The following is a 20,741-nucleotide window of genomic DNA, read 5'->3' as shown; positions in this document are numbered from 1 at the left end:
AAAATGAGTAAAATTTCCAACTAAAATCCTTGAGTTTCTCTTCATGTTGCTCATACAGGTATTGTATTCATGGATAATACTTGAAATGGGGGATAATGATAAACCAAACTGGCTGAACCCTTGGATCTTTCAAAACCTCAAAAGTCAATGGTCTGCCTCACCTCACTGAGGCTGCAGAGAAACTTCAAAATGTTGATTAGGAAGCAGAAAAATAATTACAGTGTTTGTGTAAAGTGCTTAATTGCCTGCTTGGTTTAAAAGTTGTGTGTGGCAGAAGGGTAAGAAGATTTGGCTTTTTTTTTTCTTCTCTCAATTCCTATTACTGGCAGCAGCCCAGTGAATACTTAATGGTGTTTTGCATAAATTCCAAACTGTTTCAATTGTATATTTCTATGTTTTGCATAGATGCACTTGTCTACTTGGATGCAAAGAGTGTGATGAGGCAGACCACAGCTGTCAGCCTCTAGCATAGCTGTTTGCTTGCAGGGCTGAAGCTGAAGAACTAAGATAGAATTGTGTTTGTGCAAGTGCATATGTAATTGTGTAATTTTTCATGTATGCGTCGATGTGTGAATGCTGAGCTAGCTGCTGTCGTACAGGTAATGAGCCTGGTGCTTTCATCTAAACAGCTGGAAGCAGCTCAGCAAACCATCAGCCTGCTCAGTAACCTGCAAGTGGAAGTCAATGATCTATGCATTGATCAATAAGTACTGTAGGTAGTGGGGAGGGAGTTAGAGGGCAAACCACCATTTAAGGGGTTAATCTCCTCAGAAAAAATTGGCCAAAGAAAAAACAGAAAAAAGACAAAATCGATTAAAAAAACACAGTCCAAATCATGCGTTCCAACAGGACAGCATTATTTCTTGGGTGTCAGCCAAAGCTACTATATAGCACTATAAAGCCAATACAGTATAAAACATTTAAATGCAGTGTAATGGCTGCCATTCCAAAAGCCAATAAGTAAATACAAAAATCTTTAGTAGTTTAATTTAATATAAAAATTTAATTCCCTTATGTTCATAAATTCTTTCTTTCTACAAACTTTGCACTGACGAAGTAAATTTCCTTCTGTTTCAGTAATATTTACTAAAAACTGCAGTGGAAAACACTTTTAAGAAATTACTGAGCCTTTTAGAGAGAGAGTGTAAGGACGTCATGAAAGACATGGACTAACAGTTTCTCTCTTTTAATGGGATTTGTTGACAATAACAAACACCCATTGTAACCTTTAAGATTAAAAAATACATGTTCTAATTAAAAACACATTAATTGCAGGTCTGCAACGACACATATAAAACACACACAACTCCCCACACTGACTCTGGTGGAACTAAATTGTGCTGTACAGACCCCAAAGTCTAGCATGACATTTTAATGTCTACTCGTCTATAAAAAAAAGGACTGTAGTCACTAAACAAAGTCTGTCAAATCCTCAGACTATCAGGTTGTAAACTGGGGTGAACAAGTTGCAAACAAACAGTTATGATAAATGTACCTGGGTGGAAAAACAAAGATAAATAGGTAAATTTGTATCCAAACTGGCTGTTCTAAACATCTATCTCAATGCACACATTTACTTCTGGGATCAGGTTTGACCCCATGTGTTTACTCTAATTGTGTTCCTACATTGAGGGTTTTAGAAATTGTATCTTAGCTGTACTCACTTTTATTGTCTCAATCTGACTTGGTAGAACCCAGAGGACAACAAAATTCCCAATATATAGGCAAAATAGAAACACACATTAAAATACCACACCAAAGCTGATATACTGGAACAGAGCTCCGGAAAGACATCCTCTGTAGGATGAGTCTCATACTTCATCGTTTACATGTCTCTGTTTGTAATGGTTTGAAGTGTAAATATTCAATAATTTCAGGATCAAAAAGGTAAGAAAAAATCTGCTCAGGCATCCGTTCACTAAAAAATTAGAATGTGATTTGCCTCCGATGGGACAATGGTCAAGTTTTTCTTTGGGAACGGATGTTGTCTTGTTTCTAGATCACAAATGTTTGTACTGATATTGGGGAGAGCTTTATTATGAAATATGAATCATAGTAATTATTAGTTCAGGCATTGCACTGAATTTGCACTTGTCTGATCAGCTTCAGCCACATCACATCATATGTTTTACAATGGCTGGCTCATTCTCTGCTCCGCACCTATAGAGCCAAGACTGTCCTTGTGCTAAAGACCTTTGCTGCTGTGATGCTGCTCCATCATCCCAACCACCTGATGTAACTAATGTTCGTGTGTGGGCGATTAGCCTTCTCAGCAGAATCCATGTCTGCTTGAATTAAAAGGTCCCTCAAACAGCAGATGCTCTTCTACAAAATCTAAACTCTCACCGTACAACGATTTGCTTTAAATGGCCACTTCTTTCACAAAAGAGTCTATGACTGAATACACACAATACAATACTTCTGCTCTCAGGCATAAAGACCACATTAAATGACATAATGTGCTGGCTGTGTCAATAAAGCAATGCATATTATATAATAATATTTATAAATGTACTGTATATGGATAGACACTGTTTTCTGCAGATGTACACTATCTAGGCCATCAGCCTGTCACAAGGCTGTCATCTTTGAGTTTTCAAATGTCTGCTTTGGTCTTGCATAGATCAAATCAGATGATTATCAGATACATAAGTAGCAGAAGCTGCTTACTGAACAGGCTGTAGGCTGCAGGTCAACTGGCAGTAAACTCAGAAAACCTGATTTGATTTTTGATTTTCTTAAATTTGTAATGACTTTTTAATGTCATTAATAGATAACTAATAAATTAATAGAAGTGCCCCAACTGCAGTGGGAGTTTGACAGAAAAAGAGTCTATGGCTAAAGACTGTGTGCGTCCCCAGGGACAGGTCGCTGCACCAAAGGGCAGACAGGTGGCTGCTTGTCCCACTTTATCTCCTGCAGCATTGTACTAGATTATCTCCTGCAGAAGAGGTTCCTGTGAGAATCCACTGGAGAACAGAGTCTGGGTCATGTGATCATGCCTTGTAATACATTTCTCTATTTCTCTCTCTGTTCTCTATGCTGCAAATAAAGACAGCAGCAAAACACACATAGATACTCTGAATCAGAGAAGCTCCTCAATATTGAAAGACATTTTCTTTCCGTGCTTGTCCAAGCACAGTTAGACGTTAAGATGGTGCAGGGCAAAGGGGCCTGTGAGAGGTTCTACCATCACATTACATCCACCTGTGCTTCTAAGAGTCAACAGCCATAATTTTCAGAGATTATTTGCCATGAAACATATACAGGCATGTGTTGACCAATTCTGGCAATTCTTGTGTCAAGGCCAGTTTTACTTTCTCAGTCTTTAAAAAAAAATAAAGTATAGTCAACATATGCTTTTAAGGACCATTTTTTTAGACGATGCATGACTCCATCATCCTCAGTAAAACTCAGTGAGTTTCATTTCCACATCACCAAAACCCAGGGGATGCAAAATGTTTTACGACCAAGTGCTCAAAACAACAAAAGACTAAGAGCTAAGGAGAGAGATAGAGGTAATTTTTCACTTGGCCAGCCTAAAGTAACCATTTGGCACTTCCATCACTGTGATTCAATACAGCTTCCCTGCAGAGTCATTAAATGTTTTATAGGTTGTTATTATTTGTCCTGTTGCTATACATGATGTCATTGACAAGTCTCATGTTAAATCTGGTAAGGAGACATGTACAGCTCACCATAATGTCTGCTAAGGGTTGTGTATGAAGGCCTCAGAGTGGTGCTGGTCAGGGCTGCTGCTGTAGGGTTCTACACTTGTCATGGCATTTTGAGGCCTGGTCTCCTAGTGCGAGGGCTCTGCTGCACTCAGCCAGGGAATGAGCTTAATCGTTTATAATGAGTCCAGAGTCCACCCTGCCAGCCATATGAATGAGACGGACTTAACAGGTCAAAGCAATTCCTTGTTATATATCTACACTGCAAGAAAAAAATCTGTCTCGCAGCTGTGTTAATCTTGAAGCTTTGAATGAATTACTGTAAATTTTAGCAGGATTATCCCTGATGCTGTGTAGAGAGAGAAAATGGATGGAGAGGAAAGAAAATGCACGTATTCTTTGGATTGAGTGTAGAGTGTGCATTTTCTTACATGAATTAAGTTTATATAAAATCATTTAACATCAGCAAATGAAACTTTAAGTAAACTATTCTGCCTGAATCTTTTTTTATACTTAGACATAGTTTTCACATCGCATTCACGATTCCTCAGTTGTGTTTGCATGTAGCTGCTAAAGGTTTCAGTATGCTTCAGGCTACCTAGTACAGCAAAGCCACTGATCCAAATGACCACAGAGACAGACTCATCAGGAGGAGTTCAGAGTCAATGTCAGCTCGTCCATATCAGAAAGATGGCGAAATCTTAGGACCTCCCTAATCCAGTGCCAGAATGGTCTGTTTCCAAAGCTGAAGAAGTTAACTGGCAGCCTAAATGTGCTAAGGTTGCTAATGGATTTTATACCATACATAAATTAAATAAATGGAAACTAATTAAATTATAATTAAAAACTGAAAACTGTACAGCATGCAAATTCAATGTATGGAATTAATGCATTTATGATTTGTGGTTGAGGAGTTCTGGTGGACTGGTCCTACAATTTCAGCACTAGACTAGAAATATGAGATGGGTCTGACTAGGGCTGAATGCAAATCTTGTTCCTATCCACAAGCCTGACCTCTGCTTTCTCATTTTTATTTTACATCACAGAGACTTCTTTGCAGTTTTATTAACAGTAATTAAATGTTTTATTAAGCATCACTTGCTAATGAGGATTACTTTCATATAAACTTTCTAGCAGACATGTAGATCCCACCCAAGGGAAAAGAGTCCACCCTGACTTTAAGGGTAATTTACACTAACAATATGGATCAAAATAAAAATCCTTTGAGACAGAATGCAACCACCTACAGTGAAGTACATAAGCCAGTTGAAAGTACAGTAAGCAGAGTTCATAAGTAGTAGATTACATCCTGTGTTCAACAGCCTCATTCGTAAATAGAGTCAGGCAGTTTCTAAACCCATTAGACACACTCACGTATCAGTACTCAAGCTGAGATGAATGCTGCTGGCTGTTTTCACTCCGCATGAGCTGCTACAACCAAACAAAGTGATGCAAGTCTGTTTACCCGCCCTGAAACTCTGTAGGAGATCAAGTGTGAAGCAGCCCGATAGGATTTGCACTTGCACATGTTTCATGATTCCCAGACAAAGAGGAAACACTATGGTGTAATTTCAGATTAATTGAGCAAAAGAAGGAATTATAGAATCAATGAATAAATCAGTGGAGCAATAAATGAATGGATAACTGAATGAGTGAATAAATGAATGATGGACTGATCCAAAGGTGTGTGTCCAAACACGTGTTAAAATCAATCTCACTATTGTCTGTCCAATTTCTACTAAAGTTAGTGTGTGGAAGTTTCTTCTAGTACGTTTAGTAGGAATAAGCTCCAAAACATGTGAGGAGGTCCTGCCAAAGACATTTGTGACCCTGACTGATTTCACAGTCAGGCAAAAGTGCACAGATGTTACCTTCTAATGGAAACCAGTAGAGAACAATCTGAAGGAACTTCTTAGAAAAAAGGGTTTGTTTTTTTCTTAATAGTTTAATTTCCTAAAATGTCTGACTTTACAAAGGAGAAACAAAATTAAATGTTTAAATCACTTTAAACTTGCCCCCAAATTTTATGGCATTGCATGTTTGCATGCTGCATGTTGACTTCAACAAAAGACTTCAGAGTCTGACATTTGAACTGTTTTTAGGGGTCTAGGAAGGTAAAATAATCCAGGCGTTCACATCAGCAAAAACCACATGCAATTTACATAGCAGCGTTATGGTAAACTGGGAAATAGGCTGTATGCATCCAGGTCATCTGGGTTGTCAGTGGACACAAATTGCTGATACTGAACTATGCAGAGCTCACACAATAGGTCTGACTGGCTGCTCAGGCCAAAAAAGCCTTGGCTGGACAGATTCTCATCATGCCGATGTTATTACTGTTGGAGGTCTGTGATGGCTGTTAGCCGGCTGAGCCCGACAACAAAAGGTGGTTTATCCTATTAGCGGAGTGCTAACATGTCTAATTCCTCTCTAGCGGATCACCCTGTCTCTTCGGATGCAGCAGGCAGCGAAAAAGGAGAGAATACAGGGTTCCACCTCAGTGGAACAGTCAAAAATACAGATCGACTCCATCTACTATGAAACAAGGCTGAAGACTGTGAAGTGTTTTGCTCTGCCAGTTCCAAGGTCAGCCAGTGATCCGCGCCTGGGAGGCAGGGTGAAATGAAACCTGCAGAGGCATGTCAGAAATGTTAATTCTGGTTGACCAGGCATAAATAACATAGTCAGAGGAATTAGAGTTTGTTCCTGTGCTCTGAGTTTTACTGACACGAGAAGAACTGTTTTGATGGAGGGCTTGCACCACTGCTACTCCAGGAAAAACACTTTATTGAATTATATAAATATGTATTTTGACTATTGATCCAGTGACATGGGTTGAAGGGCACAATTTAAAAGCACTTTAGAAGGCTCAGCTCTTTGGTTCTCAAACTTATTTTCATAAATGCTTCATTGTGCTTTAATTTTCCTCTTACACACATGCAGCTCCAGTATGGGAGCTGAGATTTTTTCTCTGGCACCACAGGGTCTGCAGTGACATCACTGACCCAGGGGAAGCCAATTTTCCTATTTTTGGTGACATACAGCCAGGAAAACCCTCTTTCTTTCCATCTTTCCCACCCTCTATCAAAGTCTCCCTCTCCTTCACTCCCTCATCTGGGTTTTAGCACAGCAGATAAGATAGGATAAAGGTCAGGGGTGAGATGCATGGACAGTTTCGCAGCTTGGTAGGGCTGCTTGTCTGTAAAGAATGAGTATATCACAGAACTGTGAGGTAATGCTGATGCTCTGTGACCACAGAGGGTGAAGCAGTGGCTCTCTTTAGCCTTTCAGCAGCCACATTATTCAGCAGAGTGAGACCTGCAGCCTCCATCAGCTAAATGCTGCACTCTTTCTCTCAGGAGAGTGCTCCCAGTATTACAGCACTGGGTGACACACTGTACAGTACCAGTACAAGTACCAGAAATTACATCACCGACTTGTTTGGAAAATGGTTGATGGAAGAATTAATTCAAGTAATTCAGTCGTAACTTAGACACATTATGTGTCTCTTACTAATTGTTACATCTCAGTAGAGATGTTCATTTCCTGTAAAGGTATACCTTTAAGAATCAGCATCACCTGCTCTCTGTGCATTGTTTTGTGTAATTCAGCACTGGATGTACAGATTAGGAGTTAGATTGTAAATTTTGAAACAAGTGATTCTAACTGATGTCAAAAGCACCATGGAAAGACATCTGCTATATTTGTGCTGCTACCAGTCAGCTAAATATGATGGACAATTAAGGAGGCAGCCAGATTCACAAGCTAGCAGCTGATGGCTCACATCATGTAGGCTTTTAAAATCTACACAGCTGAACACCAGTGAACTGCTGACAGTAAGATGACCAGACTGTTAGGTGTCACAGTCTCAACGTGTACGGTCATTGCAGCCTTACTGGATATATCCGCTGTAAAATTAATACAGATGTGAAAAAGTGTGTGTGTGTGTGTGTGTGTGTGTGTGTTACAGTATGCACTCATCAAGCCCTTCATTAGAGACACCTGTATATCTGAATGTTACACAATATGTCTGTTTGTATAAAACTGCCATTTACTGACCCTCCCCCCACAACCACCACTGCCTGAGTGTCTTCTGCAGAAACAGAAGTCAGTGTGTGTGTTTTGGAGTAAGTGTTCCACTCTGCTGGAACTAACATTATGTTCCCAACACTGAGGATCGTCTCCTCTGCAGTGCTGCTGATTCCAGGAAAACCTATTGTTATCTGAACAGCCAAAGGTCTCACAAAATGACATACACTATGAAATACGATTTTTTTTTTTTTCAGAGATCAGAGTTGGCTGAAGGCTTTTTGAAATGGTGAACTCTGTGCAGGTTTGGCTTGTTTGCTGGAGCTGGAGTTGGAGATGTATTGATTTACTGGCATGGCTCACCAACTCTTCACAGTTTATTGAACATCATGGTTTAAATTTTGTTAACGCAAAAAAGTCTTTACTGTGTGTGTGACACCCAAAATTTGTTTTACAATTCTACCATTCCTTTTGTAATGACTGTGTATAAGGCGAAATCTTTTTGGGACAATGTCCATGATGTGTCCTGTAATTCCAACTGGTCCAATTCAGTGATATCACCCAGCGGAGCTCCTGGAGGACTTGATCCATCCAGTGAATGAGATATTTCACTGGTTGACACCAAATGAAAAAAATCACTAACTCTACGGTGTTTTTGTGCCTAAGTCAAACTTTAACTTTTGCCATGTAAATAAGCTGTGTAGAAGGCTTTTATTTTGACACACCTCTGCTTTCCTGCCTTGTCCCAGTCTATGCTTCAGCTGTTCCAGCCAGTTCCACCCACACTCAATTGCTTCTCTCCTGTTCCTGCCCAGATGGTTGATAGAACTCTGTGACTCTCCATGTTCACTTCCTGTCTGTTTCCTCTTTTCTGTATGAAAGCCTGCAGTTTCTTAACTTCTAGCCTGAACACCTATGAACGTGCTAAGCTGCTAGAAATACCTGAACCTGCTTACATTATACTCACCTCTTGTTCCAGTGCATCTGCTGTTTAGTTTTAGTTTGTCAACTTTTCACATTTATCTTCTAGTTGCTCAGCACATCAACTAACTACTTGCTACTATACCTCCTTATCTCCACCGTGAGAGATTTTGCATACACTGTTAACAACTTATAACCTATGCACTTTTTGCTTCTTTGTGTCTTTGACTCTTGTGAAAACTGTTCTTCAATAACTGTTTTAAAAAAACATGTTAAATGTGAAAATTGGTCAGAATATGCCTGGTGTTAAAGTGTGTGCTTGACGTACTGTAAGTAGCCTTTGTATTTGTGCCTGTCCTCGTGTAGGCATCCAGGATGACCCGCTCAGATGAAGATCGAGACATCGGGTGGGATGCCTGGGGACCCTGGAGCGACTGCTCTCGAACCTGTGGAGGAGGTGCCTCCTACTCACTGCGGCGCTGCCTCAATGGAGGGTAAGTCATTTAACACCTAGCAAGGCGCAGTTTGAAAGCATATTCGAAATATGGAAATACTTTGAGATATTTGAATTAAAAATGAACAAAAAGTTTCAAACATCCAGTCCTTGAAGAGTTGCTGCTCACTGCTGGGGTGAGAGGGTTTCATGACTAAACCGTCAACTGGTCAGAGCTGCAAATCAGCTCAGCTCACAGATCACATTTTCAGAACTACTCAAGGGATGCATTTCCTGCTGAATTCTTAGGATACCTGTAAAGCAGCTCTGTCCAACAGTATATTGATATAAACAAAATAAATGTTAATATTTGGCAGAATTAGTAACAGAAATCTTAAATAGAAAGTTTACTGAATATATTGTCCCATATCAGTTCTTACCACCACTGAATTCATTACCTGTCCCAAAACAATATTTAAAGGATTGAAGGATAATTGCAGTTTATTTTGGGTGATAATTCATATATGTGGTAATGTCTCTCAGAGCAGTCAAACATGCTGACCTGTTAATAAATTTCCATGTTCATCAAAATTATTCGGAACCAAAACCAAAGACGAGTGAAAAAATGATCTGGCAAAGTGCCTGTTTCAAGGATCACATTCACTGTGATTGTATTTGTAATAAACTAAACAGACTAAGAAGGTAAATTCCATTTTGTTTATTACACTGAATCAACATAAATAAAATGGGCATGTACTTATAAAACCTTATTTACATTCACATAATTTTTATTACAGCCTTACACCTTATCTTCTGTGAGATTAACAGAATATGTCAAAGTGGCCCCTGTTATTATTCATTTATTTGGAGAACCTGGATCATTATATGAAAGGAAGATCAGTGATTATTGAATCTGGCAGCAAAGTTTTGAAAAAAATAGTTTGAACTCCTTTTTATATTAGTTATCATGAATCTGTTTTTTCATTCTCATAGTAGTACATCTAATAGTGACTTTGTAGTCCGTTGTGCCATGTGAATACTATGGCTAATAGGTCTACACACCTGTTGTGGCAAAATAGAACATCTTACAAAAAAATCAGTTTGTTAAATCTTTGGATGATTTATATTTTTATTATTCATAGTTTCCATTAGTTATGACGTTGTACTGATCGATCTGGGAACATGGTCACATCACTAAAAAGAAGTTACACTGAATTTAGAGAGAGGTGGAGGGACAGGCCTGGAAACACTGACAGAGTGCAGAGCATCTCGGGGTGGATGGGATACTGGGAAGCGAGGGAGACAATGCCTGTGTTGGGTGTGTTCTGTATCTTCCTCACACTGATAAACGCATAAAGTGTGTGGGTTTTAAATCTCAGCTGTTTTTAAAAGCCACAGTCAGGCTGTCTACTGTCACTGTCAGCCTGCCTCTGCTATTGTGCAGTGTTGCTTGTTCAGGAAGTCATCACAGCCAATCTATTTCAGACTGTGCCCCATGGCATCATTCTATAGTCTCCTGGCAACACATTTGTCTTCATTATTTCTGCCTGCAGCTCAGCTTCACTTTCTCACCATCACTGCTGAAATGTCTCCCTCTTTAGGCATCAAAGTCATAAGTAAGAGCCTTTCCCCAGCACACAAATAAACCACACATACTGTATAATAAATACACACAGCTGAGCTAAAACTTGTTAATTGGCACCTTGTGGTTATGAGTAGTACAAAAAGAGATGAAAGAAGAGTAAATGAACTGTGCACATTGGCCTTCACATTTCTCTGGGGGGCGTTTTATAGTTGTTTTGTTATATTTTGGACAGTGTTGCTCCATTGAATGTTTCCTGTGGTGGGAAGGTTGTCTCCTATGGGGTGTAAAGTTACCAAGGCCAAGCGGAAGAGGTTTATGAGCCCTGAAAGAGCATGTCAACATTTAGGTGCTCATCCCCCCTGTTTACCATCACAGATATTGACTGCAGTATAAGCAGGTCAAATTACTCAATCAGACCACTGGAATTTAACAAAAAGATCCTAATCATATGTGATAAACCTTTTAGGGGGTATTCCAGTGATTCAGTATTTCTGTTCAGTAAAGTACTCTAGGATGACTCAAAGGAGACAGGGACCGGAGAAAAAAAAGGCAGCCTAGGCTGAAATATACTGACTTTTACTTTCTAGTGTGGGTCAGTCTCCAAAAACACTTACCATAATGCAACTTGATAGCATCTTTGAGTACATCCCTGCCCTCAAATGCCCATTTCTCTCAAACCTCAAACTCCACACTTTCAGTTTGCAATCTAGGCTTTCTATTAAAAGTATTAAGATCAGGACAAGATTACCTTGATACCATCATGTCTGTTTTTTAGCTTTAGAAAGCTCCTTCCAGAGGATAGTGAGCAACAATGGGCATATTCAACTGTCTACACAAAGTCAGTTATGCTCCTTATGACAGCTAAATTAAACCTCGTGGATAAAAATGGGTGCCCCTTCAAATATCCATGAATATAAATAAATGTTACTTCTTAAAGAGAGGTATAATTTGTTCCTGGGCACACTGTCTGTTTATGTCTGAATAATATATTTTTATCTGTTTATGTCCCACTTATTGTCTTTTGGTTAAATGCAGATCCCAAATGACATTAACATAATTTCCTGTCCTGGTGTATAGGTCAGTATTTTTATCAGTCTGATCTGTGCTTCCCTCTGGATTTTGTGGTCTGATGAGGCTCAGTATGTTCAGATGTCTGAAGACTGGCAGTGGTTAGAGAGACGGGCCGAGTGTGGCCCTCATCGCAAACCCTGACCACAGCTCCCAGTGTCTGGAAGTAATTGGGGGTCCTGATTTGTTAAGATCTCTTCCGCACTGGGAGATACACATTCAAGTCATTACTGAAACTTCTGCCAACAAGCCAGCCGACCTGCTAGACCTGTGTGTGTGTGTGTGTGTGTGTGTGTGTGTAGTGTGTGTGTGGTGTGGTGTGTGCGTGTGTGTGCATGCATGGAAGGGGTGAGGGCCACTTTGGCTTCTGGTCATAATTAGTGAGAAATGCCTGGAAGTGTATATGGTGTGTCTGTGTGTGTATTACTGGTACCCGTGTGTCACTGTGTGTAAGTCTATGTATATTTATTGTAAGTGTGTGCATATTTGTGTGTGTTCAGCAGGGCATGCACTTGTCTGCACTGGTAAGAGCTGTAAATTGTGAGTAGTGTGTGTATTTATACAGCATATATAGATTGTATGTATTTGAGCAGACAGTATTGTATGGCTCAAGTGAGAACATCAAGCTTAATCTTCAACATTCAGGTCTCACACACACCCTCACACAGACACACTGGCATTTGTCCGGGTTCACTGTTTCTTTTGGAGTGTGGCTTGTCTTTGCCCACTGCTTTGCCTCCTCTGGTGCTAGACTGTGTCTTTCTCCCTGTTAAAGGTCCATGAACTCCCAGCAGCCTTGTCTGGTCTTACACAGCAACACTCAACAAGCAGAAGAAACATCTGTCTGTGGCTAAAAGAATCCGGGCTGTTCCGCTGCTAATTTTAAAATAAAAGCAGTGGTAGCAGATAAAATGTTGAATCATAGCGATTAATGAATGACATTTTTGAACATGATGTAGCTTTAATCATTTTACAAAGCTTTTTCAGGTCTGCTTGTCACTCTCATTTTTTGCTCTAATGTGTTGGTTGTAATTTGTTGAATGGCTCATAGTGCCACGCCACAAATGAGACTTTATGGCGTCTTTGTTTTTTCTTTGTCTTTTTCTGTATTAAACACTGTGGCAGGAAAAAAACGCTCAGTCTGACGGTTTCACTGAATAAGTTATTCTGAGTTCATTATTCTCATCTGCCGACATGTCTTTTGACAGGATGCAATATTAATTTCAGTTTGATACAAATAGCCACTTGACACAAGTCACAATCATCACATCACACAGCTTGGTGAAAGACAATAAACATGTTGAAAATGTGCTATCAAAAGCATGAAGCATATATTCATAATGCTTTCTACATCAGTCAGACAGGAATTTAATGTATAACCTTCCTGTTTTTTGTATCTTTTCAAGGTTATGACAGTTTAAGAGAAGGTTCACAACATGAACATCATTTTTTTTCATTCTTTATGTCTTTACAAATGTCGTAATTTGTGTTTCCGATGGCTTTTCAGGTAAGAGGCTGATGAGTCTTGTCCAGCACATTAATGAAGAACAGCAGAATCTGCTGGATTTTAAAATGTGCTCTATACGTATTAGAAAAAGAAGTATTTCATCATAAATATTATCACATGGAGACACATTATAGTCAGCAACCCCCTTTAGATTGGCACGTATGTGGTACTGTAAAGCTGCACTATTTAATATATTTATAGTTATTATGGTTCAAATGGGGCAGCACAGTGGCTTAGTGGTTAGCACTGTTGACTCACAGCAAGAAGGGCCTGGGTTCGTAACCCAGTAGTGGTGTACCCCTGCCTTTCACCCAGAGAGAGCTGGGAAAGGCTCTGGGATAGATAATGGATGCTTCAAATGACTTATTGTATGTGCACTGAAAGGTGGATCTCATAGTGATGAACCCACACGTCTTCTCCCTTTAGCTCTACAGTGTGTTTTAACACTTTTCTGCTTTTTTTTTTTGGTTTTATGACTCACACTTTCATACCAAAGGGCAGCTCCACCATAACTGGGCAAACTTCATCTGCTAATTAACACTATATTACAAGTTAGTTTTTGAATAAACTAGACAGTAATTTCCATGCAAGGCTAGGTGATGTAATAATGCGGATGCTGTGGTGTATGCAGAACCAGTGGTTAGTATTTCAGGTTATTTAAAAAAAGGGAAACTCTAACTACAATATCCACATATTTATATTTGTCAGAAAATATAAATAGTGTTACAAATTGTTTTAAATAGATTCATTGTCACAATAACCAATAAACTATCAATTAGGTAAAAGGGCATAAAGAAAATGTAATTGACAAAATGATATACTTACATTTAGAGCAATCTCCAAAAACATGGGACTTCTCCTAATTCAGCTGGATCACATTTATTCTTTCAAACTTCACATCTCCAGTGAGTAAGACAGGCTTTCTTTTAAGAATTTAAAGCTCAGCCCTAAGCCAAAATAACATTGGCATCATCAGAGTTATTTTTTTAAGTTTGGAAAGCTCCCTCAAGAACCACAGATGACTACATACAAGTGTTTTTACAGGCAGTTATACTAGGGACAATTAAACTGAACTTGTGTGTGTTAAATTGGAGTTCCCCTTTAAGCCAAATATAAATAACACCCCCTCCCACCAACCTGAGTCATCTAAACATTATAGGCTAAGATTGATGGTGGGTGAAAAGTATTTAGCAAGTATGCAGTGAAGTGAAGCCAGAACAAAGACAATAACTATACAGTGTAATCATGTTTTTATGCAATCGTGTTAAATAAAATGCAGTTTTAAAATCAAGTGAATGGACGTGAGCTGATCTGTAAAGAATGAAGGCGGTTGTGAGAAATTAAAAGACTGTAAAACACTGATCCAACCTACACAAACAGACATGCACAGACTGGTGCACACCCACAAATAAACATTTTGTCTAATTGTGTTTAAATAATTTGTGCATTTCAATGGAGAAAATCTACTCACTGGTTCATTAATATGGAACCATGGCTTGTTGTTGTCTATGTCTGGAGTTGGCTGAATGGCTATGGTGTGGTTCTCAGCTCTCCATCTGCTCTAAATGGCAGATTAGACCAGACCTGCTTTACACTGGGATAAATGAGCTGCTACCAGCTTAGTCCAATGTTATTGTAAGCCAGCAGGAAAAAGGTGCACTTTATGGCAGTTACACACACACACACACACACACACACACAGATTGGGTAACAAGGTGGAACAAATCTAACAGCGTGATCATGCTGTCATTGGGATTGAAAGGTTGTGCTATGGTGGATATATACTGTATGAGTGTAATCGTTGATTGTGTTTACATTTGAGGAACTTGCCTCACTATCCCATTCAGTACAATTTACTTATTTTCATTTTGTTTTTTACCTTAATTTGCAGAAGCTGTGATGGTAAAAACATCCGCTACAGAACCTGCAGCAACATGGTGAGTTAGATCTACTCTACTCATTTTAAATATTTTTTTCTTCTTTCTTACACATATTGATTCTGGGCACTGCAGAGGTCTGCACCCAATCTCTTTGTACATGTTACAATGACAATAAAGTAAGAATTCAATTCAGTTCAGTTCAGTCCGTCTTGTAGCATCAACTGTCACTGATTAATGAGAGAACACTGATCACAGCCACCCTTGTGATGGATCCTCTAAACTAAGTCTGCACTTTCTCAAACTGTACAAACACGTGCAGCTGTTTGAATCAACCTTCTTGCCTTTTTTTTAATCAGAGGAAGACAAGTCCCATTTCTCTTCTTCACACTAAAGTGTTTTAGTTTGGGCTCTCTGTAAAGCTTCAATCACATCCACTGGGAAATGTTCCCAAGATAATATTTATCCCATCCCCACTTCACACATGGAGGCTAAGTCTCTCTGAACTGAAGGCTCTGTTTATAGGGCTCCAGGTGTCTAAAGAGTATGTAGACTGGCAGAGAGTGTCTGATATGTCAGGCTGGATGTGTCCATTTCTCAGTCAAGTAGAAAACAGAGTTGTTGGCTGCTAAGGATCTGCCAGTTGTCACCTGGAGAAACACAAATCTCTTATTGATCTGGGACATCTTTCAGTCCCAAGAACCCTCCAGCTGCTTTTTCTGTTGCATTTCCTCCTCTCTTATGGTCAGACGTTTTATGATTTTTTTTTTTTTTCCTGTGTCCAATCTGAACCACCCAACCACAGAGAGAATCTAATATTTTATTGACTACTTTAAAATGTGGATTGAGTTGTTGAGGAAATTGCATTTCTGACAACATGTCTGACCATGACATATAAAGGTCACACTCAATGACAAGAATTCACTTTATTTGTTGTGAGTGTAACAAAACATTTGGCTGTCCAGACAAGTTCAGTGTCACAACAGTGCAGTAAGGAAGTTTTTTATGTAACAAAAAATTGTACATTTTCTTACTGCATCGGTAAATTCTTATTACATATACACGACTTCCTTTAAATGCCAACTACAGTTGTATTTAGTATAAATGTAATTAATTATCCTGGTGGCACACTTCAACCTCTGGCCTCGGATTCCTCTCCTCAGGATTGCCCTGCAGACTCCGGTGATTTCCGGGCCCAGCAATGTTCTGCTCACAATGATATCAAGTATCAGGGTGTCACCCACGAGTGGGTCCCAGCACCATATGACCCCTCAGCACCTTGTGCCCTGCAGTGCCAGGCCAAGGGGAAAAGTCTCACTGTTGAACTGGCTCCCAAGGTGCTGGATGGGACACGATGCCGGGCAGATGCCTTTGACATGTGCATCAGTGGAGTGTGTCAGGTAAGGGGACAATTTATAAAGTACATATTGGTCAGCCATGTAATTCCACCATTTGTCTCATTATCTACAGTATCTTAGAGGAAAATTGTCCAATGGCAGAAAGCAGCATTAAAACTAAAATATGGTGACAGTTCTCTTACAACAAAATTATATGACAACAAAACTGTAGATAAACAATATAAATATATTAAGAATATGGATCTGAGGAAGAAGTTGAGAAATTTACGGGTACAGGAGACCTGGGAAAACCACATATACACAATTCAAACATATAGGACATAAAAAAGAGGAGAAAAAAAAGGACAACATGCACACAAGGGAGAGAAAGACACATGAAGACAGACTGAATCTCCTGGAGGACAAATATCCAGATCCAAATCATCTGGAATGACTGGAATGACTATTGTACTGACAACCAGGACAGAGAGAGAGATCAGGTGATAGCTGATGGTTGATAGAGATGAGAAATAAAGAAAGAGAGGAGAAAAAATAGACTGGCACAGCTTGGACACTGATGTGCTCGCAGGAACAGAGGGCTAGAGAGATGCAGACGTTTTATAGTAAATCCCGTCGGCAGGACAGCACAGAGTACGCTGTATATACTAGGTTTTAGAGATTTATCGTGACTGAAACTGACTCGCCAGTGGGAGAATGTTAACAAGTGCAAGGCCAGAAGGAATCAAAGAATAAAAAACAGTATTTTTGCACCAAAGTATAGTGTACACACTAAGGTGTAAAAATAAGCTTTAGGTTTGGATTTAAAGGCCTCAACAGAGTCAGTTTATCTGATTTCAGCAGCAAGATTATTCGGAAAGAAGTGGATGTGGTAGGAAAAGACACTGTAGCTTGCAGACTTTAGCTCTGGGAACAGACTGGATCCCAGTATCCTGAGAGCAGAGAGCATGGGACGGTATATGAAGGTTTAAGGAGATCAGTCGGGTATGAAGGGCCATGCCCATTTTGGAAGTAATCATAAACCCTTTAAAGTCTGATTGGACATGAACAGGAAACCAATGAAGTGTATTTAAAACTAATGAAATGAGGTCATATTCTATTGATTTTGTTGAAATTCAAGCTGCAAACCTCTGAATTTTTGAGGACCTTTTATGCTAGCACATGACAGACCTGAAAACAAAATGGTACAATAATCAAGTTTGAATAGAACAAAGGCATAAATTAGTATCTGCTGATGAGATACATTTTTACATAGTTGAAAAAGGTGGTCTTGAAAAGAGAGAGCAGGATTTAACGTAACACATTGTCACATGAACATATATTTTGCCCATTTGATGAAAATATTGAAGCTCTAATTTTTCTTGGGAGAACTGTCTGTTCTTACCCTTATTCAGCCATATTCAGTCTATTTTGATCTCTTCCATGATACTTAACTGCTCAGATTATCTACATTACAGCCTTTACAGTTCATAATGTGGTATATGTAGTAACGGGCCATAGAGAAGGTGGAACATGGAAACTCTGTTCTCTTCAGTGTCATCATCATGTCAGAGGCTCTATATTTAGCTAAGCTTTGTTTTAGGATACACAGAACAGGGTTTCCTGTGGACCTCTTCCTCTCCCTGTCTGGCTGCTTGATTAGAGACTGTTTGTGATTGCATGACAGGAAGAGGAGAGTATGTATCATACTTAACAGATCAATTTCCCAAACAAACAAACTGTAGGTAGTAGTTTAGTTGAAGCCTAATAGGGGGGACTGAGAGTTCTCATCCCACTGTTAAATTGAGATGCATTTCTTCTGCTTCATTGAAGTGAAAAACAAGAATTGATGAGTTTTGAACACATTATTTTTCATCTCTAGGTGCTGTCAGTATGAGCATATTTTATGCTGTAAGAAGATTCATTTTCAGCTAACAGTCATACTGAGACAAATTTCCCTTTGGGGACAAGTATATTCTATTCTATTCTATTCTGTTCTGTTCTGTTCTGTACTATTCTATACCTCGTAAGGCAACTGCAAATAACTACGACTGTAAGGACAGCCTTTTATACAGTTAATTGTTAAAGATGAAGATAACTAGTTTAACCAAGACGCACAGCAGATTTTATCAGCATCATAGGTAAGTGCTCACTTAAGATTTATCAGATAAGGTGCAGGAAACCTCAGGTAAATACTTCTGATAGCTGGATGCCCAGAACCAAAATTCAGGAAAGAGACTAAACAGGCTCAAGTTTGTGACCCACAGTTACAGGCAAATAGTACCATTCAGAAATCATGGGACAGAGGAATCACAGAGCCATGAGCGGGCCAACAAAGCAGGCAGAGGACAGAGACCTGACCAGATCCAAAGTCCTTACACAGGTGGGACAAGAGGAGCAGGCACAGTTTAGTGTCCATTGGCAGAAAATGGTCAGCAACCTAACAGGAAAGTGGATAACTGTGTTGGAGTGTCACTAGCAAAGTTTCAGTATTGAGCAGGTGTGAGTGGGTGGAACAGGGAAGGAGCAGATGGCAACAGCAGGAAAGCGGAGCAAAGGCATCCAGGCAGGAGAGGCTGGGTCTGGAGTGACAGGGAGACCACATGATGAGTTATGAGGAAGAAGCAAAGCCAGTAAGTATGGCATAAATAGTCAGTTATGACAAAAAAGTATATTCTCTACCAAAGGGTTAACAATTAGAGTTAAAAATCTATATATATAATGTGCTAATATTGAGGAAATTGTTTTAAGATTGTCGTGTTGTAATATTCTTTCTGACAACACACCAAAAAATATTAATGGAAACTCAGCTGCACTGAGTAGGAATACAAATGAAAACACTCAAGATTAATATTGAAAGAAAGTGAAAAAGGAGCTCTGGCAAAAGAATGAGTAACATAAATAAAGTTGAACATTCTGACAGAAGAAAAGGAGGACATGAGTTAACAGTAGAGGGGGCTGTGGAAGAGAAAGGCATCAGCTCGTCTCTGCTTTCTCACCAAGAGCCAGGGTGAAGAGGGAGCACCGTTATCAAATCCAATAACAACATGTGCTGTGATGCAAATCTAGTTGTCTACATCATATACCAACTCACAACGCAGGGCTCACAGTGGACAACCCTGATGCATTTTAAGATCTGATGCGTTATATCCTCTAACAATACCTATATATCCCCATCTACAGCATCCATCCGTCCATTTTCTGCCTCTATCTGCAGAGTCTCAGCAGGGGGCTGGAGCCAATCCCAGCTGACACTGGGCGAGAGGATGGGGTATGGCCTATTACAGGGTTGCCACAAAGAGACAGACAAACACTTACACTCACATTCACACCAATGGGCCATTTAGAGTCAGGAATTAACCTAACAACAGTTTGCCTTTGGACTGTGGGACGAAGCCGCAGCAGCAGGAGAAAATGCATACGGGCATGCTGAGAACATATAAACTCCACACAGAAAGACTCTGGGTTGAATGGGATGCAAACACGAAACCTTCTTGCAGTGATGCTACAATGCTACCCACCATTCCAACGACACGTACGTCATTTCACATCATCAACAGGCTGCAATAAGCACAGACATTTTCACTCATGTGAAAAGTGGTTCTCCAGCTGTTCTCAAGAACCTTTTCTGTTTAAAACCAATTATGTGTACGTGTATGATCATCTATACCAGTAAACTGAACAGTTCATACAAGAGTGTTTTAATGCATGATAAAGAATGGGCTTAACCTAACCTTACATACCATACTACAAATCTTGCTACTGCAAATCAAAGCAACCCAATCCTCCTCCTAACAGGACACAGTCTTGTTTAAAATGCTGTTTTTAGATGAAGTGGAAGTTTGTTCCTATGACTCTAAATAGTCTGATATTATGTCACTCAAACTGGGAATAAAAAGTTGTTTAGGTTTTCCCAACCTTAACTTTTCTAAGATGCAGTAAACATGGCAGCACACAAGAGATGCTACACAGTGTTATGTGCTACCAATCTTCAGACATACACTAAGCTCAGTCATAATAGCCAGATTCCTTCCCTGGATTTTCTCAGTTGCATACTAAAAAGTACACTGCCAACTAAGAACATCCAATTTCCCAGTGCTATTTTAAATGATGAAAAGCCATTAGATTATTGTTCCTGAGGTGCCAAATGTACAATAATATCTAACATTAAGTTTCAATATTCAAAGAGGATCATCTTCAAAGAACAAAAATATTGTCAAGGAGAGTTCTTACTCCTCAGAAATAGTTAGTTTAAATGTGTTCTTAGTATAAGCTGCAACTTACAATTGTAATGAGTATCAACACTATCTATT

The 20,741-nt window shown here is 39.4% G+C and overlaps 1 protein-coding gene across 2 annotated transcripts in view; it reads left to right on the top strand.

The window, feature by feature from the left end:
* Nucleotides 1-20,741, top strand: part of adamtsl3 (ADAMTS-like 3) — a 141,999-nt gene that overhangs the window by 67,276 nt on the left and 53,982 nt on the right. For both annotated transcript variants that reach the window (XM_026294328.1, XM_026294330.1), the window contains exons 4-6: nucleotides 8,991-9,118; nucleotides 15,109-15,154; nucleotides 16,258-16,494. In XM_026294328.1, the coding sequence (XP_026150113.1) occupies nucleotides 8,991-9,118; nucleotides 15,109-15,154; nucleotides 16,258-16,494 (411 nt within the window). The remainder of the gene's footprint in view (nucleotides 1-8,990; nucleotides 9,119-15,108; nucleotides 15,155-16,257; nucleotides 16,495-20,741) is intronic.

Source organism: Mastacembelus armatus, chromosome 3, assembly GCF_900324485.2.
Source record: "Mastacembelus armatus chromosome 3, fMasArm1.2, whole genome shotgun sequence".
Lineage (NCBI taxonomy): Eukaryota > Metazoa > Chordata > Actinopteri > Synbranchiformes > Mastacembelidae > Mastacembelus > Mastacembelus armatus.
The sequence above is the reverse complement of the archived record's forward strand: the minus strand, read 5'-3'. Positions and strand labels throughout refer to the sequence as shown.